The 15979-nt window shown below is 35.1% G+C and overlaps 2 protein-coding genes and 1 non-coding gene across 8 annotated transcripts; 2 read left to right on the top strand and 1 right to left on the bottom strand.

The window, feature by feature from the left end:
• The first annotated feature begins 2140 nt into the window (after nt 1–2140).
• LOC115958390 (pentatricopeptide repeat-containing protein At2g27610-like) lies at nt 2141–6378 on the top strand. Of its 5 annotated transcripts, none has more exons than XR_004084519.1 (3): nt 2141–2529; nt 2628–5501; nt 6314–6378. XR_004084519.1 is itself a non-coding variant. In XM_031076804.1 (2 exons), exons 1-2 carry the CDS (start codon nt 2437–2439, stop codon nt 4812–4814), a joined length of 2280 nt encoding a protein of 759 aa, XP_030932664.1. In that variant the 5' UTR covers nt 2141–2436; the 3' UTR covers nt 4815–5678. The 5 variants fall into 5 exon arrangements, 1 of the variants encoding a protein (XP_030932664.1); XR_004084518.1 differs by lacking the exon at nt 6314–6378 and adding an exon at nt 5738–6235; XR_004084520.1 differs by lacking the exon at nt 6314–6378 and having other exon boundaries at nt 2628–5145; nt 5246–5678.
• A 1785-nt stretch (nt 6379–8163) lies between these two features.
• On the bottom strand, nt 8164–13495 carry LOC115958480 (phosphoinositide phospholipase C 6-like). 2 transcript variants are annotated; one of them, XM_031076891.1, is made up of 9 exons: nt 12930–13495; nt 11664–11860; nt 11321–11456; nt 11006–11239; nt 10715–10959; nt 10488–10605; nt 9260–9412; nt 9094–9180; nt 8164–8657 (listed from the first exon to the last, which is right to left on the bottom strand). In XM_031076891.1, the coding sequence occupies exons 1-9, from the start codon at nt 13254–13256 to the stop codon at nt 8364–8366; spliced, it is 1791 nt and encodes a 596-aa protein (XP_030932751.1). In that variant the 5' UTR covers nt 13257–13495; the 3' UTR covers nt 8164–8363. The 2 variants fall into 2 exon arrangements, with proteins under 2 accessions (XP_030932751.1, XP_030932750.1); XM_031076890.1 differs by having other exon boundaries at nt 10715–10935; nt 11018–11239; nt 12930–13493.
• Nucleotides 12525–12596, top strand: TRNAC-GCA. Its single transcript has one exon. It is a non-coding gene; the product is annotated as a tRNA-Cys (tRNA).
• Nucleotides 13496–15979: the final 2484 nt, after the last annotated feature.

Raw genomic sequence — 15979 nt, 5'->3', positions numbered from 1 at the left:
ATTAAAAGTTAGATTATTGTTAAAAAATCTGAGGCAAAAGGCAAAATGCAATGCTTTTTCTTAAACACTCTCTTATTGTAAGAAAAAAAATGGTACACCCATCTAATTTCTTTTTCTAAAGAGTGTATCAGTCTCTGAATATATCACTTCTTTCTCATACATTTTTTTTCTCCCTCTCTCTTCTGAGAATTTTCATTGTTTTAGATTGCAAAATTGAATTTTTTTTTTTTCTTAAATTTTTTAACAATGACTGAACATTCAGGTGGGTGCATTGATGTTGGATGGGCTCCTAGTACCATAGATAATTACTCAAGATCTGTAGGTAGGTTCCCACTCTGTGTCTCTCACTTGTAAGTTCTAAGCTTCATATTCACGTTCATACAGTGTCACCTAGACTTCTCAAGTCAACAGCACAATCTATCTGAACTCACCTCTGGCCCAGACTTCTCAAGTCAACAGCACAATCTAATTGTGTCTTGAAACCAATTTCTAGCACGGGGAGCATGAGCTGTGGGTAAGTTTTAGTAAGATCTAGCAAGCATATGGATTGGTACTTCGGTAGTAAAACTTGCCAACTATTTGTGGACAACAATGGTTGTGGTCCTTTAAATGTGGCCCATGGATGTAAAAGTCATGCCCTGAAAAGAGCAATCATATTTATTAAGGAAAACTGTCATGTTTACCATACTTTTTACGATAAATACCACATGACAGGTTGTTATTAGGGGGTAAAGATGTAATTTCAATTGCAATAACAAATATTATGTGACAAATTAATATTGTTGAATAAAAAAGTAATTTCAATTGAGGATTTAAATTAAAACTAGTAACAACTTTCCACCAGACACTCTTACTAAGATTGGCACTAACCAACCACAAGATTTTTTGCTTTTTCGCAGTCCGCCTGTGGACTTGGATTTTGCTCTCTCTTCTGATTTCAATGGGTTGTATTACTCTAGGTGTTGTCTTGAATTATTTGTTTCTGTTTAGTTGAATGTTATTTCCTGTTTACCAAAAAAAAAAAAAAAAAAAAAAAAAACCAGCCACCTAAGATTTGTTATAAAAATATTTTAGACGAATCAGTTCTCATTTGTTAAGGGCCTAGGATATATATATTGTGCACTACGATTTACATAATTGTAAAAGTAAAATTACAACATTTGATCAATTAGATAAGTAAATCATAAAGAAAAAAAGTTAACATATATGCTAAGAGCATTGGTTTAAGAAATATTTTTAAAAACTATTTATAAGAAAAGAAAAAAAACAATTAATTGTATTTCCTAAATAGACCACTAAATGGAACAACCTCATTATATGATAGTAAAAACCTCATTCTAAATAGTCCACCTAAAAGGCCTTGAAGATTAGTATGAGACATTATCATTTTATGTATTGTTTTTTCTATGTATTGGGATCCCATTGTGTTTGACAGAGCATTGAGAGAATAGGGGCTGAATTATACTATCCTAGATTTGTATTTGTAGTCTACTTTGATTACATATGTTGTTGCATGACTTCAACATCCAGGATAGGGGCTAAATGCTCTACATTGGATTTATTGGTATGAAATTGCTATACTGATGGCTTGATTGCTTGACCAAAAAAACAACACATTAGTAGCATCATGGTTCATGGTTCATGGTCATGGAATTTTGCTATTTACACTGAATATTACAACATTGCATTAGACCTTACACACCTACTAAAACACATCTAGACACACCACCACCTTAGAGGGTTGCTCTCAAATCTCAGAATAAATTAATTCCACGGTTGTCATAGTTTTGTCTTCAATAGTGAAAACTCTCCATGTAGCAGGTGTACAGTATCTATCTAAAATTGTTATGCAAATTTTCACACAAACTTGACCCAATTTTGCAATCAATTATACATAATCTTATCTTACACAGATGTGTGACTGCCTAAGTTATATCTCATCTTATTTAGCAGTCATATATCTCATCTTTAATAACTGTGACTGCTTGAAAATAAATTTTTTTAGGGACCAGAAATTTTTTGAGGGGAGAAGATTTTATTTTATTTGGCTTTAATTAATAACTGTCACAAGCTACTGTTCTCTATTTTTTTTTTTTTTTTTATAGTAAAGGACGATTCATTAAAAAAACTAAAAAACTATTATGCCTTATGAGACCAACTTAGGTTGGGCGGGTCTGGCCATTATACCTTAGTGAACTGTTTGTGTTAGATTCTTGTTTGAATCCATGGTTGTTTGAGCTCCAAGTCCAAACGTTCAAGCCCATGTTAGTTTGAACAAAGTTTACAAATCTCAAATCTCAAGTAGCATCTATCAGCAAAACTCTGTTCGAAGTAGGACATCTATACTATCTACTCTCTAGTCTTTGCACCTTGGACTTCCCATAAGTTACAAACAAGCCAACTTCTCATCTAGTCTGGAGCTGTATTGACGTACAAATGAGTATTATGAGTTTGTGTGTCAAACTGGGTGTTCCTCAGCCTGCTCATCCGGTCTTATTGCCTACCCCTGTTGCCAACAACAATAATAAAGTGAGACAAACATACACACCTCCTCCTCCACTTGCATTTCTACAACGCAATTGTAGACTTGTAGAAGTACTAACTTGTATTTTTGTCTTATTGGGCAGACTAGAAGTTCGGTTCTAACTCTACCATCAAATAGAGGCAAACTTGCTAACTCAGCTTTACAAGATGAAACTCACAAACACTTACAGTTTCAGCCATTAGTTGATGTCCTACGTGACTGTGCAGATAAAGGGTCTGTAAAACGAGCAAAAGCGGTTCATGGGTTGTTGTCAAAATTGGATTTTTCGGATAGGGACTTGATGGTCTTGTTAAACCATGTAGCTCATGTGTACTCTAAATGTTCAGATTTTGATGCTGCTCGTCGAGTGTTTGATAAAATGTCTGAGAGAAACATATTTTCTTGGACGGTCATGATTGTTGCTTGTACTGAGAATGGCTTCTTTCTTGAAGGATTCAAGTTCTTCTGTGAGATGATGAATCATGGTATCTTACCTGATGAGTTTGCATATTCATCGGTTGTCCAGACGTGTATTGGTTTGGAGTGTGTTGAATTGGGTAGAATGGTTCATGCCCAGATTGTTATAAGAGGCTATGCATGTCATACTTTTGTTAGTACGTCTCTTCTTAATATGTATGCCAAATTGGGAATGATTGAAGTGTCCAATAAGGTATTTGAGACCATGACTGAACATAATCAAGTCTCATGGAATGCAATGATATCGGGGTTTACAGGGAATGGTCTTCACTTCGAAGCATTTGATCATTTTCTTAGAATGAAGAAAGGAGGCATTACACCAAATATTTCCACACTTATTAGCGTTTCAAAAGCAGTTGGAAACTTAGGTGATGTCAGAAAGGGCAAAGAGGTTCAGAATTATGTTTCTGAATTGGGTTTGGAATCTAATGTTCTTGTTGGAACAGCTATAATTGATATGTTCTCAAAATGTGGGTCATTGAGAGATGCAAGATCTGTTTTTGACTCAAGTTTCACCTGTTGTGGAGTTAACACACCTTGGAATGCAATGATTTCAGGCTATTCTCAGTATGGGTTTAGCCAAGAAGCATTGGAACTTTTTGTAGAAATGTGTCGAAATGATATAAAATCTGATGTTTACACTTATTGCAGTGTGTTCAATGCTATTGCCACTTTAAAGCTTTTGCGATTCGGAAAGGAAGTTCATGGGATGGTTCTGAAGAGTGGATTAAATATGAAAGTTGTAAGTGTTTCCAATGCAATTGCTGATACATATGCCAAATGTGGGTTGCTTAAAGATGTAAGGAAGGTATTTGATAGGATGGAAGAGAGAGATATAGTGTCTTGGACAACCCTGGTGACTGCTTACTCTCAATGTTCTGAATGGGAGGAAGCACTAGCCATCTTCTCTCAGATGAGGGAAGAAGGCTTTATACCCAATCAGTTTACCTTTTCTAGCGTGCTCGTTGCTTGCACCAGCCTTGGTTTACTTGAGTATGGTCATCAAGTCCATTCTCTTCTTTGCAAGGCTGGCTTGGACACTGATAACTGCATAGAAAGTGCTCTAATTGACATGTATGCCAAATGTGGTAGTATAACTGAAGCGCGTAAGGTTTTTGAGAAAGTATCTAACCCTGACACTGTTACATGGACAGCTGTTATATCAGGTTATGCTCAACATGGTCTGGTGGAGGATGCTCTTCAACTCTTTAGCCAGATGAATCAGTTAGGTACAAATGCCAATGCTGTTACCTTGCTGTGTGTCCTGTTTGCTTGCAGCCACGGAGGAATGGTGGAGGAGGGCCTAAATTATTTTCAACAAATGGAGGACAGTTATGGCCTGGTGCCAGAGATGGAACATTATGCATGTGTTGTTGATCTCTTAGGTCGAGTTGGCCGTCTGGATGATGCAATGGATTTTATAGGAAGGATGCCCATTGAGCCCAATGTGATGGTCTGGCAGACCTTGTTGGGAGCATGTAGGGTCCATGGCAACATTGAGTTAGGAGAGATTGCTGCCCAGAAAATTCTTTCAATTATGCCCGACTACTCAGCTACCTATGTACTTCTATCCAACACATATATCGAGAAAGGGAGCTATGAAGATGGACTTAATTTGAGAGATATGATGAAAGAGCAAGGCGTGAAAAAGGAACCGGGATATAGTTGGATTTCTGTCAAAGGTAGAATCCATAAATTTTATGCAGGTGATCAACAGCATCCTCAAAAAGAGGCCATATATGCGAAGCTAGAAGAGTTGAGGGTGAAGATCAAATCCATGGCTTATGTACAAGACTTGAACTCTGTATTGTGAGATGTGGATTACAGATAAAAGCTTTGTATGACTGGTGGAAGCCCATCAAAAGATATAAACTTCTACATGCCAATATTTCTAGTAAATATAAACACATAAATGGGCACACATCTTTCACAAACACATGTACCTCTTTGAGTAGAACTTCCACATTTAGAGATGCCGAGGAGAACTTACAAATGTGGCTGATGAATTCCTGTTGATGAATGTTTAGTGATAGGTGTAAGTGTCGTGCTTAACCTATGACTCCTACAGCCTTGTCTTTCATAATTGAGGACGGCTGAGTACCTAAAAAGCAGAGAGCCAATGGGAAATATTTTTGAGAACAATGGTACTGTTAATTTTAGTGCCGAACATCATTTGTTGGTGCAGTTATGGCTTTCAAATAGGTTTAGAATACTAAGGCTAATGTTTCTGACTTTGTTTAGCAGGAAACTGATGTGGGCTTGCATACCAATATTGACACTACTTTCAAGAATAAAGGTCTTCCCACAGACTTTGTGATCCATATGCTTATTATGAATGATTTGAGAGAGTAACTTGTGGGTATTATTATTTGTCATGGAGATGCAATCTTGGCATTATATTAATCAAACAGGGTGTTTTAGAACATCCTTAACCAGGTCATCCACCATTGCAAAGCAGTTGAAAACAGTGGAACAGTGGCTCAAGGTGTACAGAGACAAGGTAATGGTTTCCTTCTTCGATGTGGCAAAATAAGAATGAAAAGCTTGATTTCTGTTAATTGATTTTTAGAAATGAGCATGATTCAATCTTGAGTCCTACTGCCTTTAATTATGTAATTGCAGAACTGAATAATGAATTGCACTTTGTTCGTGTGGCTGATTAAATAAAAAAGAAAGAATCATGCTTCTTTGGATAATGTATTATTGAATGCTTTTTTGCATATATGGAGCTTGCAGTCAATTCTTGCTGCTGTCAATTCTTTGCAGTCAAAACCAGAACAACCAACCTGCTAGAAGCAGAACCGAGAAAAACCAGCAGCGGAGCTGCACTAAATGCACCCTTCTAAGTAACTATACTACAACAGAACAACAAAGTCCCATGCACTCAAAAAACAAAACAGAAAACAAAAATTCCAGAAACTATTGGGTCTGCAGCAGCAAAGGGAAACAGCAGATAGTCTAAAACCATTTAATAAGAACAGAATAGGGAATTCAACATTTAACTCGATTTAAAACTCAAATTTTCATTTCTGTTCCAGCAGCTAATCTGCCCCACATTAGCCATTGCTGCAAAAGATGGCAAAAGATCTGAGACACAAGGCAAAAAGAAACCTTTTCTTAAACACTTGGTTTTAGGAAAAAAATTGTATACCCATCTACTTTCTTTTTCTAAAGAGTTTGACAGTCTCTTGGAGTGAATATATCACTTCTCTCTCACACATCTTTTTCCCTTTCTTTTTGAGAATTTTCATAGTTAGATGGCAAAATTGATAATTTATTTATTTAATTATTTATGAGAGACTGAATATTTAGGTGGGTGCATTGATGTTCGATGGACTCTACTAGTACCATTGATAACCACTCAAGATCTGTCGGTAGGTTCCCACTGACTCACTTGTAAGTCGCAAGTTTCATATTCACGTTCATACAAGTCACCTCTGGCAAAGCAGACTTCTCAAGTCAACAATACAATCTATATATATATATATATATATATATATATATATATATAGTAATAGTAAAAGTAAAAGTAAAAGTAAAAGTAAAATTACTACATTTTTTTTAGAAACGTAAAATTACTGCATTTGATCCATTTGATAGGTACATCATAAAATATATGAATAATAAAATATTAAACTATTTAGAATTTTATATCGTAGACAAATTTTTAAGACCAATTATTCTATTTCAATTTTGTTTCCAATTTTCCTGCACATCTTGAAATACATCCAATTATGGGGAAAAAAAAAACTAGATTTTGCACAAAATTTTCACTTTTATGGGATTTGAGAGAAGTAAATTGGTAGGCAATCTTGCTCTTTTTTTTTTTTTTTCTTTTTTTTAATTAATAAGATTGGTTTTTGCCTTTTTGGGACTCAAACTTGCCACTGGTTGCTTTCGATGGAAGACATTTGTCAGTTGTCATTGCATATCAAACCTCTCCAAAATCAGATAGTAACTATCAGGGCACTAATGTCTCAGTATTGGATTGGTCACATTTCAAAGGCTTCCAAATGGGAATTTCTAAATGGAACAACCTCATTCTATGGTAGAAAAAAAACCTCATTCTAAGGTTGCATTTGGATATCTTATTTTTTGTCAACTTATTTTATTATTCAGCTTATTTTTGCTATTATTCAGGGGTTTCACTGTACTTTTTTGTACTATTTATGTGTCCCACTATTATTTCAACTAACTTTTATCTTTATCTACAGTACTTTTAGTAAAAAGTTTTCAGTTTCAACAAAATAAACAAATCCTAAACAGATCCTAAATAAACCACTTTAAAGGCCTTGAAGATTAGTAATCACTTGTTTTGCGTTGTTTGATGGATTCACAATTAAGTTGTCATCTTCTTTACCATGAACCATGGTTAGGGCTGTTCATGGGTCGGTCCGGGTCGAATTTGTGCCCAACCCGGAACCGACCCACCGAAATCAGGTGAAAAAAAAATGCACCCGTCGCCGACCCGCCGGAGTAATCGGGTCGAACGGTTCAGACCATCAACAAGTGGCAGGCGAGTCAAACGGAGTCATAGATCTGAGAAGACAGCGAGAAAATGGTGAAAAAACACAGATCCGGCGAATAAACGCAGATTCCGACGATAGTTTTCCAGATTCCGGCGAGATTTCTCTTAGATCCGGCAAAAATCTCATCGGATTTGATGAGATTTCTCCAGATCTGGTCAAAATTTCACTGGATCTAAGGAAAATATCATCGGAATCTGGGTTCCTTCGTCGGATTCTGGAAAATTATCGCCGAATTCTGGAAATTTTGGCTGGGATCTGGAAATTTTTGCCGGAATTTGGAGATCTTTCGATCAGTTCGGGTTTTTCGGGTCTCAGAGGAGGAAAACCGAAATCGACCCGCCGGAATCAGTTTCTGGTGGTGAAAACCCTCCACTGACCCGCCAGAAAAGTCGGGTCGACCGGATTCGGGTTGGGTCCGGTCGGTTCTTCGGGTGGGTCGAGTTACCGGATCAATCTGGACAGCCCTAACCATGGTAGCCTCTCACCCCTTTCCTCTCTAGTAATCTCTAATCCAAAATCACCTGCCAAGTATTCTTATTATAGCTTTAATGCAAAGCAAAATAAAATGAAAAGCGACAAGTAAGAGGGAGAAAAAAAATTCATCCCATTAGGAGAGTAAGAAGCTATAGTTGGTAGAGCATAGAATGGAGCACATGCATTGGGACATATATGGATTTTTATAGTAACTAAAATTCTCTTCTAACAAATCTAAGGCAGTCCTATCTGTATACAATCATTGTAACACAAAACCATGCAAGTAATGCATTATAGAGTATGGACTAAAGGGATGGATCATGGAGCACATATCCTGGATGAATGATATCCTAAAAAGCCTATACAAATTGAAACCGCATTAGAAGCCTAACAGATTTTAGTTTCTCTCCCTTTTTGTTATAAAGTGAGACAGCACGGATACCAGGTCTTATTTCTGAGACAGGTAAACATGTCTGCCCACCAAAGTCATCCTTCTCAGAAACATCATACTCTCGTACTACAATCTGAAGCAATGCAAGCTCTGGAACTGTCAAAGTGAATGTAAATTCTTCATCCCAAACAGGAGTCCAGTCATCTTCAATTATCTTGGTTTTCTTCTTGATGGCATCAGCTTGCACCCCAACAATGCGAACCTGCCATGAAAACCTATCATTAGGTAAACATACACTGACTACATGTTTTAAGACTCCCACCCTAATAGAACATATCAATAAAGCTCATCTGATCTAAATAAATGGTTTTTAATCTTTTGATCATCTGGGAAACAAAAAATTGACAATTTAAAATCATATATCATTTATAAAAAAGACAAGCATTGCAAATTGATGAATCATTTAAGACAATCAAATCTAATAAAAAGCATGGCTACAATCTAACAAAAGGTCCGGATATGCTGTGATTCCTATAAGTTTAAAGGCAGTGGGACATACACATCCACACCAAGCTTCAGGTCTACATGACAAAGATACATAGAATCATTTTGCAAATGTTAACAATTCTTGCAAATATGCAAAGGGAATCTCAATTAGTTAGAGATTACTATTCCACATGCAGAACAATCCAACTAACCTTTGTATAGAAGTCTGGCGGTGAGAATGCATCAAAATGTGTTTGGCTAAAATCCAAGTGCCATCCATCTCCCATGTATACTTTCACCTGATAATCAGCACAGATGCTCTAAGAATAGTTCATCAGAACAATTGCATTCACTTCTAAGATTAAATGATGTGCTCACCTTTAATGTCTTCTTCACTAGCAAGGTTCTTTTGGGATCAAATACCTCATTATGAGAACCCGTTTGCATCAGAAAATCAGGTTTTTTCACATAACCACACTCTCCATTGGCTTTAAACATCCCATGCATCAACCAGAGTGATTTGCCATATCCCTAATAAAGAAAACTCACATATTGATAAGAATTGTCTGGTGGAGATCAGATGAATGGAAGACTCACTTGTTAAAAATTTCTAAACAATATTATAGAGAAAAAGTAAACATCGAATTGGAACACCCTCAATGCATGAACAGGGAAGCATCTTTTATTTGTAAGGCCATGATATTTAATGGTGATCTCATTTCCTGATTAAAATTGGCCTTCCAAAGCATTGCTTATGAGAGAGTTTTCCTTCAGTCAAAGACATCTATCCTTCTCTTCATTACCATCTGTACTCTTTTGCATGATAGTTCTTTGTGTCAATTTCAAAATAGCATTCACTTGAGCAAATGAATTGACAAACAAAAGAGAAGCAATTTTTGAAGTGATTCTTGCCATAGAAATTTAAATTCAAGCGAGAACGAGAAAATAAAAGGGCCCTCATGTGGCATGAAAGCAAGGTGATCAAGAAAGTTTAATAAAGTGGAAGGTCTTATATGTAACAATTTTCATATGCAAGCACGCTTTTTTTGGGGGGATGGGGGAGTTTATGATTTGGATGTGCTATTGCCATGCAATTAGTACTTAGTACCTAAAAAATTTAACCTTTTAGCTTTTTATTACTTTTTTAACCATCTCATCTTTACTTCTCACAAGTGGTAAGCATGGTGCAATAGCTATTGCAACGGATCTAAATCTGGGGTTAAGTGCATCCATGCTATTAAGGAAAAAGCAATATAGGTGTAAGGATATTCTCCATTTAGATGCTACTGCAACCATTCAAACTCCAAGCAACCACTATCACATAGGTGCATCGTGCACACACACAAAAACATTAACAGCCCATACCTATGGTCTATAAACTTGCTTTGAGTGAAATGTAGCACTAGTTGATCAGAAATTTACTAAGTTCACACTTCAATGAATGTTTACAAAGTTTCTACCATCAATTCATACAATGGAAACATCAAAAACAACAACAAAGCCGTAGTCACATGATGAAAAATATAGCAAAACAGATACTGGAGTACAGCCCAGCAAGATTCATTTGAATTATGCTTTTATTTGAACACTGAAACTTGAACCTGACCTGCATATTAAATGCAACCATCTGAGCCCCATGCATCCACCCAATGTGTGGCTTGTAATTAGAGGAGGTGACACGTGTTCCTTTGGGGTACACTCTTAGTAAATTTCTCTGCGTGAACCTAGAAAGCATAAGAAGAAATATCAGAATGAATTTCCCAGGTAAATGTAGACAATAAGAGTGCTATAATGTCCTGCAATTAGCTACAATCAATTAAGCTAGAAATATACCTCACAACCTCAGTTCCATGAGATGTGGCAGCTTTCTCAAGTTCCTGTTCACTCAAACTAAGACGTTTAACTTCATCACCTACAACACTCAATGCATCTTTTAAACTACCCTTTGGTTTCCCAGCATGAATTGTAATCAAACGTTTGTATTTTGGTGCTGCTCGCTGGACTAATTTGTAGTCGCACACATTAACATCTTCGTCATCTTGATCACTCTCACTCTGCCATCCATCAAAAGGGTCAACGTAAATACGCATGCTTTGGGAATAAAATTGCAAAGACAAATATCATATCCCAGCTCACTTTCTCGTCCACTTCAGGCCCATTTGCTGATGTTTCTTCAGATGATTCCCTTCCATTAGTCAAGATACTTCCCTTGTCTTTGATATGCTTCGTTTCAAGGTATTCTTTAGGTGGTTTGGTAGAAATAACAACACGATGTTTCAGTGATTCTGGTGAAGGGAATTCAGCTAAGCATTCTCCCTGGGGGTAATACAGCATTTCTCCGAATATTTGAGTCACCATCTACATGAAACATGACTTGAGGTCACAACAATAAAACACCTCGAATTAAATATCAATGTGAAAAACAAAAAAAAGGCTAACCTCTGCAACTTTGGCCTGAAGGTCATGGGTAAGGTGGTCTTCTAGAGTTATGATGACAGGGTATGGAGATTTAACAAAAGCATGCTCTTTAATGGACTTCAAACATCTGATGAGCTTCACAGGAGTGGTCAGAGTCCTAAATTCAAACAATGGTGTACAATAATAAGATGGACAAAGAACAATGATAATAAGTTAAGAACATATGTTGTTGGATGAGGAATTCATTTCTCATGACATTGGCCACATATGGATACTTAAAAACTTATAGCACAACAAAGAAACAAATAGACACAAGAAAATAACTACATAATCAAATGACATAGATTTGAGAATCAGCTTGTACCTTCCATGAAGAACATTAACATCATCTTTTGTAGAATTTGGCCATAAATCAAGTTCAATTACTCTCACACCTCTTTGCAACGCCTTTATGACTGGGGCATCGCTACACTCACTGCTGAGTTGATTCCCAGTTAGGTAGGAATTGTGCCCTGTATATATGAAATAATGTGACAATGGAGCATTCATATCATGGTGTACCTGGAATGACATAATTTGTCAAGAACAAACCTAAAGTGGTCCTTATACTAGAGTCCTTCAAATTAAGACAGTTAAATGATTAGGAATCAAAAAGAAAGGTATATGATTAGTGTGACAAAGGGAATGACATATTTGTATTATCATATAGATTTCCAAGAACAGGCAAGGTAAGTTGTTTGTATCTTTGATGAAAGTAAACTTATTTATTATATATAATTTGATTTTTAAAGTTACAAATAGTACTAAACTATTTTAGTTTAAACTAATTAGAATCATGGTCTTTTTGAATAAATCATCCAAACACGAAAAATATTGCGAAAGCTATCATGGTTTTATCAAATCAATGTTTTCTTCTCCCCCCCCCAACATTTTCTTTTCTGGTGGATTTGTTGGACTCTCCTCTCATAGAAGTAGACATAATTTATATTTTATAGTCAGTAGTATGAGGCTATGAGCGAAACTTCAATTCTAAGAAACTTAATCTAAAACTGGATTAGACCTTAGAGTCAGTAGTATGAGCAAAAACTTCAATTCTAAGAAACTTATTCTAAAATTGGATTAGACCAACAAGCAGAACAAACCAAACTAGTGCGTAGTTTAAAAAAAAAAAAAAAAGGGGACAAACTAGTTTTCAACACTTTGTCGGTAAGGAAAACTAAACAAAGGGTCCATAGCTCAGTGGTAGAGCATTTGACTGCAGATCAAGAGGTCACCGGTTCGAACCCGGTTGGGCCCTTAGAGTAATTAAATTCTTTTTACACCGCACCTTTTTTCAGTTTTTTGCCTTTTGGCTAAGAAAACTAGCTAAAAAAAGTTATGCACCAATATTTCAAAGAAGGAAAACTTTTTATAGTAATTAAATTCTTTTTATACCCTTTTTTGCCTTTTGGCTAAGATCAAGCATAAAGAAAACTAGCTAAAAAAAATAGGCAATACCCTTACATTAAGAAAAGTAATTTAAAAAAAAAAATTATTTCCCTAGATTTCCTTGTGGATCAAACACGTCTATGTTAAGAAAAGTAGATAAAAAAACAAAAGAGAGAGAGAGAGAGAGAGAGAGAGAGTTGACCTTGGATTTGATAGGGCCATTGAGATGGTCAAGAAAGAGGAAGTGAAAGAAATCAAGGAGGCAGAGACCATGTTGTTGTTGTTGAGTGGTGGTGGTGTCGTGTGGTCTACTACGAAGAAACTCTTGTATGAATCTCTCCGCATCAGATACGGTGCAGTCCACCTCGCACTGGTGCTCCACCTTGAACCGGCGGAGCTGATCGGCCGACATGTGGTCCCCACCGTCGGTGAACTTGAAAAACGCTTCTTTCACGTCCGGCGGTGGCACCACCTCGCTCATCTTGAACTTCCTGCGGAACCCCAACACCTTGTACTTGTAGCTCGCCATTTTTTTTACTTTTATCCAAAACCCAACACACACACTCTCTCTCTCTCTGGCTTTGTGTCTCTTTGTTCTCGTTAATTATCAGAGAGAGAGAGAAATAGAAGTACAGTTTTTTATCAAAGATATCTGCTTTGGGCGGGTTTCAGAGAGAGAGAGAGAGAGAGAGAGGTGGGCTATTATTTAGGAGTGTTTGAAGCTGCATCGTTGGACGTGACCAACAGTAAACGACCAAAACGTCTCTCTCTCTCTCTCTCCTTCTCTCTTCAATACTTGTACCAGTACACACCAATAAAATTATAAAATTTGTTTTTGTAAATTTCAACTCCAACCAACTTTTAACTAAAAAATAATTATTAAATTTATTTATTACTATATAATAAGTACTATATAGCTTCAATTTTTTCATAATTTATATATTATCGATTAAATGTATCACCATCTCAATTTGTAAGTTTTTTTTTATAATAAAATTGATAATAATAACTTTAATATTTTTTTACTCAGAATAAAAGTAGTTTCAAATTTATTGTAAAATTTTTATAAATTGAAATGATAATGAATATGAATGATTTTATATCATAATATAATAAACTAGCCAATGAGAATACGTTTTTTGGTAAAGATTAATAATTTGCATTTATTATAATTTGGGATTTCTACTTTTTTCAATAAAAAAAAATTAAAAAAAAAACCTTAAGGGTATAATGAAGAAAATATTTTCCCCACAAATGCATAAATCAATACTACCAAGAATTTTGAAAGATACCCGTTTGCTCAACGAATGGTTTGAGTCTTGATTGCATTTGTCAATCTCAATTCCAGACCCGTATTGAAAAGCACAAATTGAACAAATTGTCAAAAAAAATTTACAAAGAAAAAGAAACATGAGATTGATGATAATGAAACTTGACCTTCACAAATATAAGATAAATATAAAATTGACTAACAAACGTGGAGGTTAGTGATCGTGAGTGAGAAAGTGAAAAACAAAAATAAAAGTGTGAGAAATTACATAGTATTAACTGCTTTTTAGTGGAGATGTTGGGATGATAAGGATGGACAGAAGTTATAGTACTGGTTTTATAGTATAAGTCTTTTTTTTTTTTAATAAAGAATAAGAGATTTGGGAAAATAAAAACATGAGATTAGAGTAATGAAATTTAAAAAAAAAAAAAATTTGAAAAAAAAAGGGGGACAGAAGAAACAAATACATTGTAATGAAGTAAAAAAAAAAAAGATTGAATATGTATGGTGAGTTTTGTGGATTGAAGAAGTTTTAAAACTAACAAATGAGTAATCCTATTTTGTAGGGAGTTAGTGAGTAGAAGTAGAAATTTAAATCAACGTAAAAGTTGGAGTTTATTATAAACAGGAAGACATTTCAACGTAAAAATAGAAATTTATTATTTTTATCAATTTACTATTTTAACCCCATTTTTTAATTTTAGGTAGGGATATTTTTTACAGTAAAAAAAGTAATAACTAACTTTCTTTTACCAATTTACTATTTTAACTTCATTTTAAGTTGTTGGTTAATTAATTTAGGGATATTTTTGACAAAAAAATAAAAATAAAAAATAACTAACTTTCTGAATCCACTTAATATTTACAAATAATTTTATTAAATTTTTTTGTTTAAAAAGTAACACATCAATTTATAAAATTTAAGTAATAAAAATAAAAATTATAATAGCCCACCATCATTTTTTTTTTCTTTTGTTATAGATTGGGTGACTTTTATCCCTCTTAATCCTTGAGTTTATATAATTATCTTTCCATTAAATATGTAAAAAAAATACTAATAAAAAACTCAAGGAGTAATTAAGGCCCTGACTAACAAACTAGGCTTGGCCCAATCAAGACAGCCTAAGCACTCGGTATACCAGAAAAATCGAAGGTTACAGCCCATCTGAGGAGGTTGAGGAACATTTGCCCTTCGAGAGACAAGAGGAAGGCTGCAAGAGCTGTGAGATGGAAAAGCCAAGGAGGACCATGATGACATATAGACAAAAGATGAATGAAACTTTTAGATAAAATATCCATCACCTTTGCATTAAATGCCTTCCAACAACTTAGTCTGCCACATTAATGACAGAATGACCATTGAACAGTGTCTTCACAGTCTGTATCATACTCTACCACCACCAGCAAGGCATTGATGGGACAAGTATTCAAAGAAAGATTAGCAGCCCTCTAAGTGGAAGATTCGGATGCAATTTAATGGTTATACAAGGAAGGAAGATCACACTTAAAAGGGGATTGAAAAAAAGTTTAGAGAGAGAGAGAGTAGAGTAATATTGTAAAGCTTTTTTAAGGACAAATGATCCTTGGCTAGCCTGTGGATAGTATTAAATAAGAATCTTTTCTTCTTGTTTAAATTTTGTCAAGTGTTATCTCTGTAGTTAATTTCACTTCTTTACTCTTTAAGCCATAGTTTTAAGGAATCAAAGTGTAGGCTTGTACTCTCATCTCTACAAATTAATTGTATTGGGTTCTCTTTTTAGCCCATCATAAGTGGGCTAGGCCTAGGATTCAGTTTTGCCCCCTACATTATGATTATGTATGTAACGAGTGATGTTAAAGAGGATGAAAAAAACCTTTAAGTGAGTTTTACAAATCGATGTGTAGACTTTTAAACACAACAAATTTTCATTAGAAAAATTATATATTTCATTAACAAAATCAAATGGTTGAATTTAATTGTTTTTAGGAAAGATTATATACTT

This window comes from Quercus lobata, chromosome 8, assembly GCF_001633185.2.
Source record: "Quercus lobata isolate SW786 chromosome 8, ValleyOak3.0 Primary Assembly, whole genome shotgun sequence".
Classification (NCBI taxonomy): Eukaryota; Viridiplantae; Streptophyta; class Magnoliopsida; order Fagales; family Fagaceae; genus Quercus; species Quercus lobata.
Note: the sequence above shows the minus strand (reverse complement) of the source record. Positions and strands in the feature narration are given on the sequence as shown.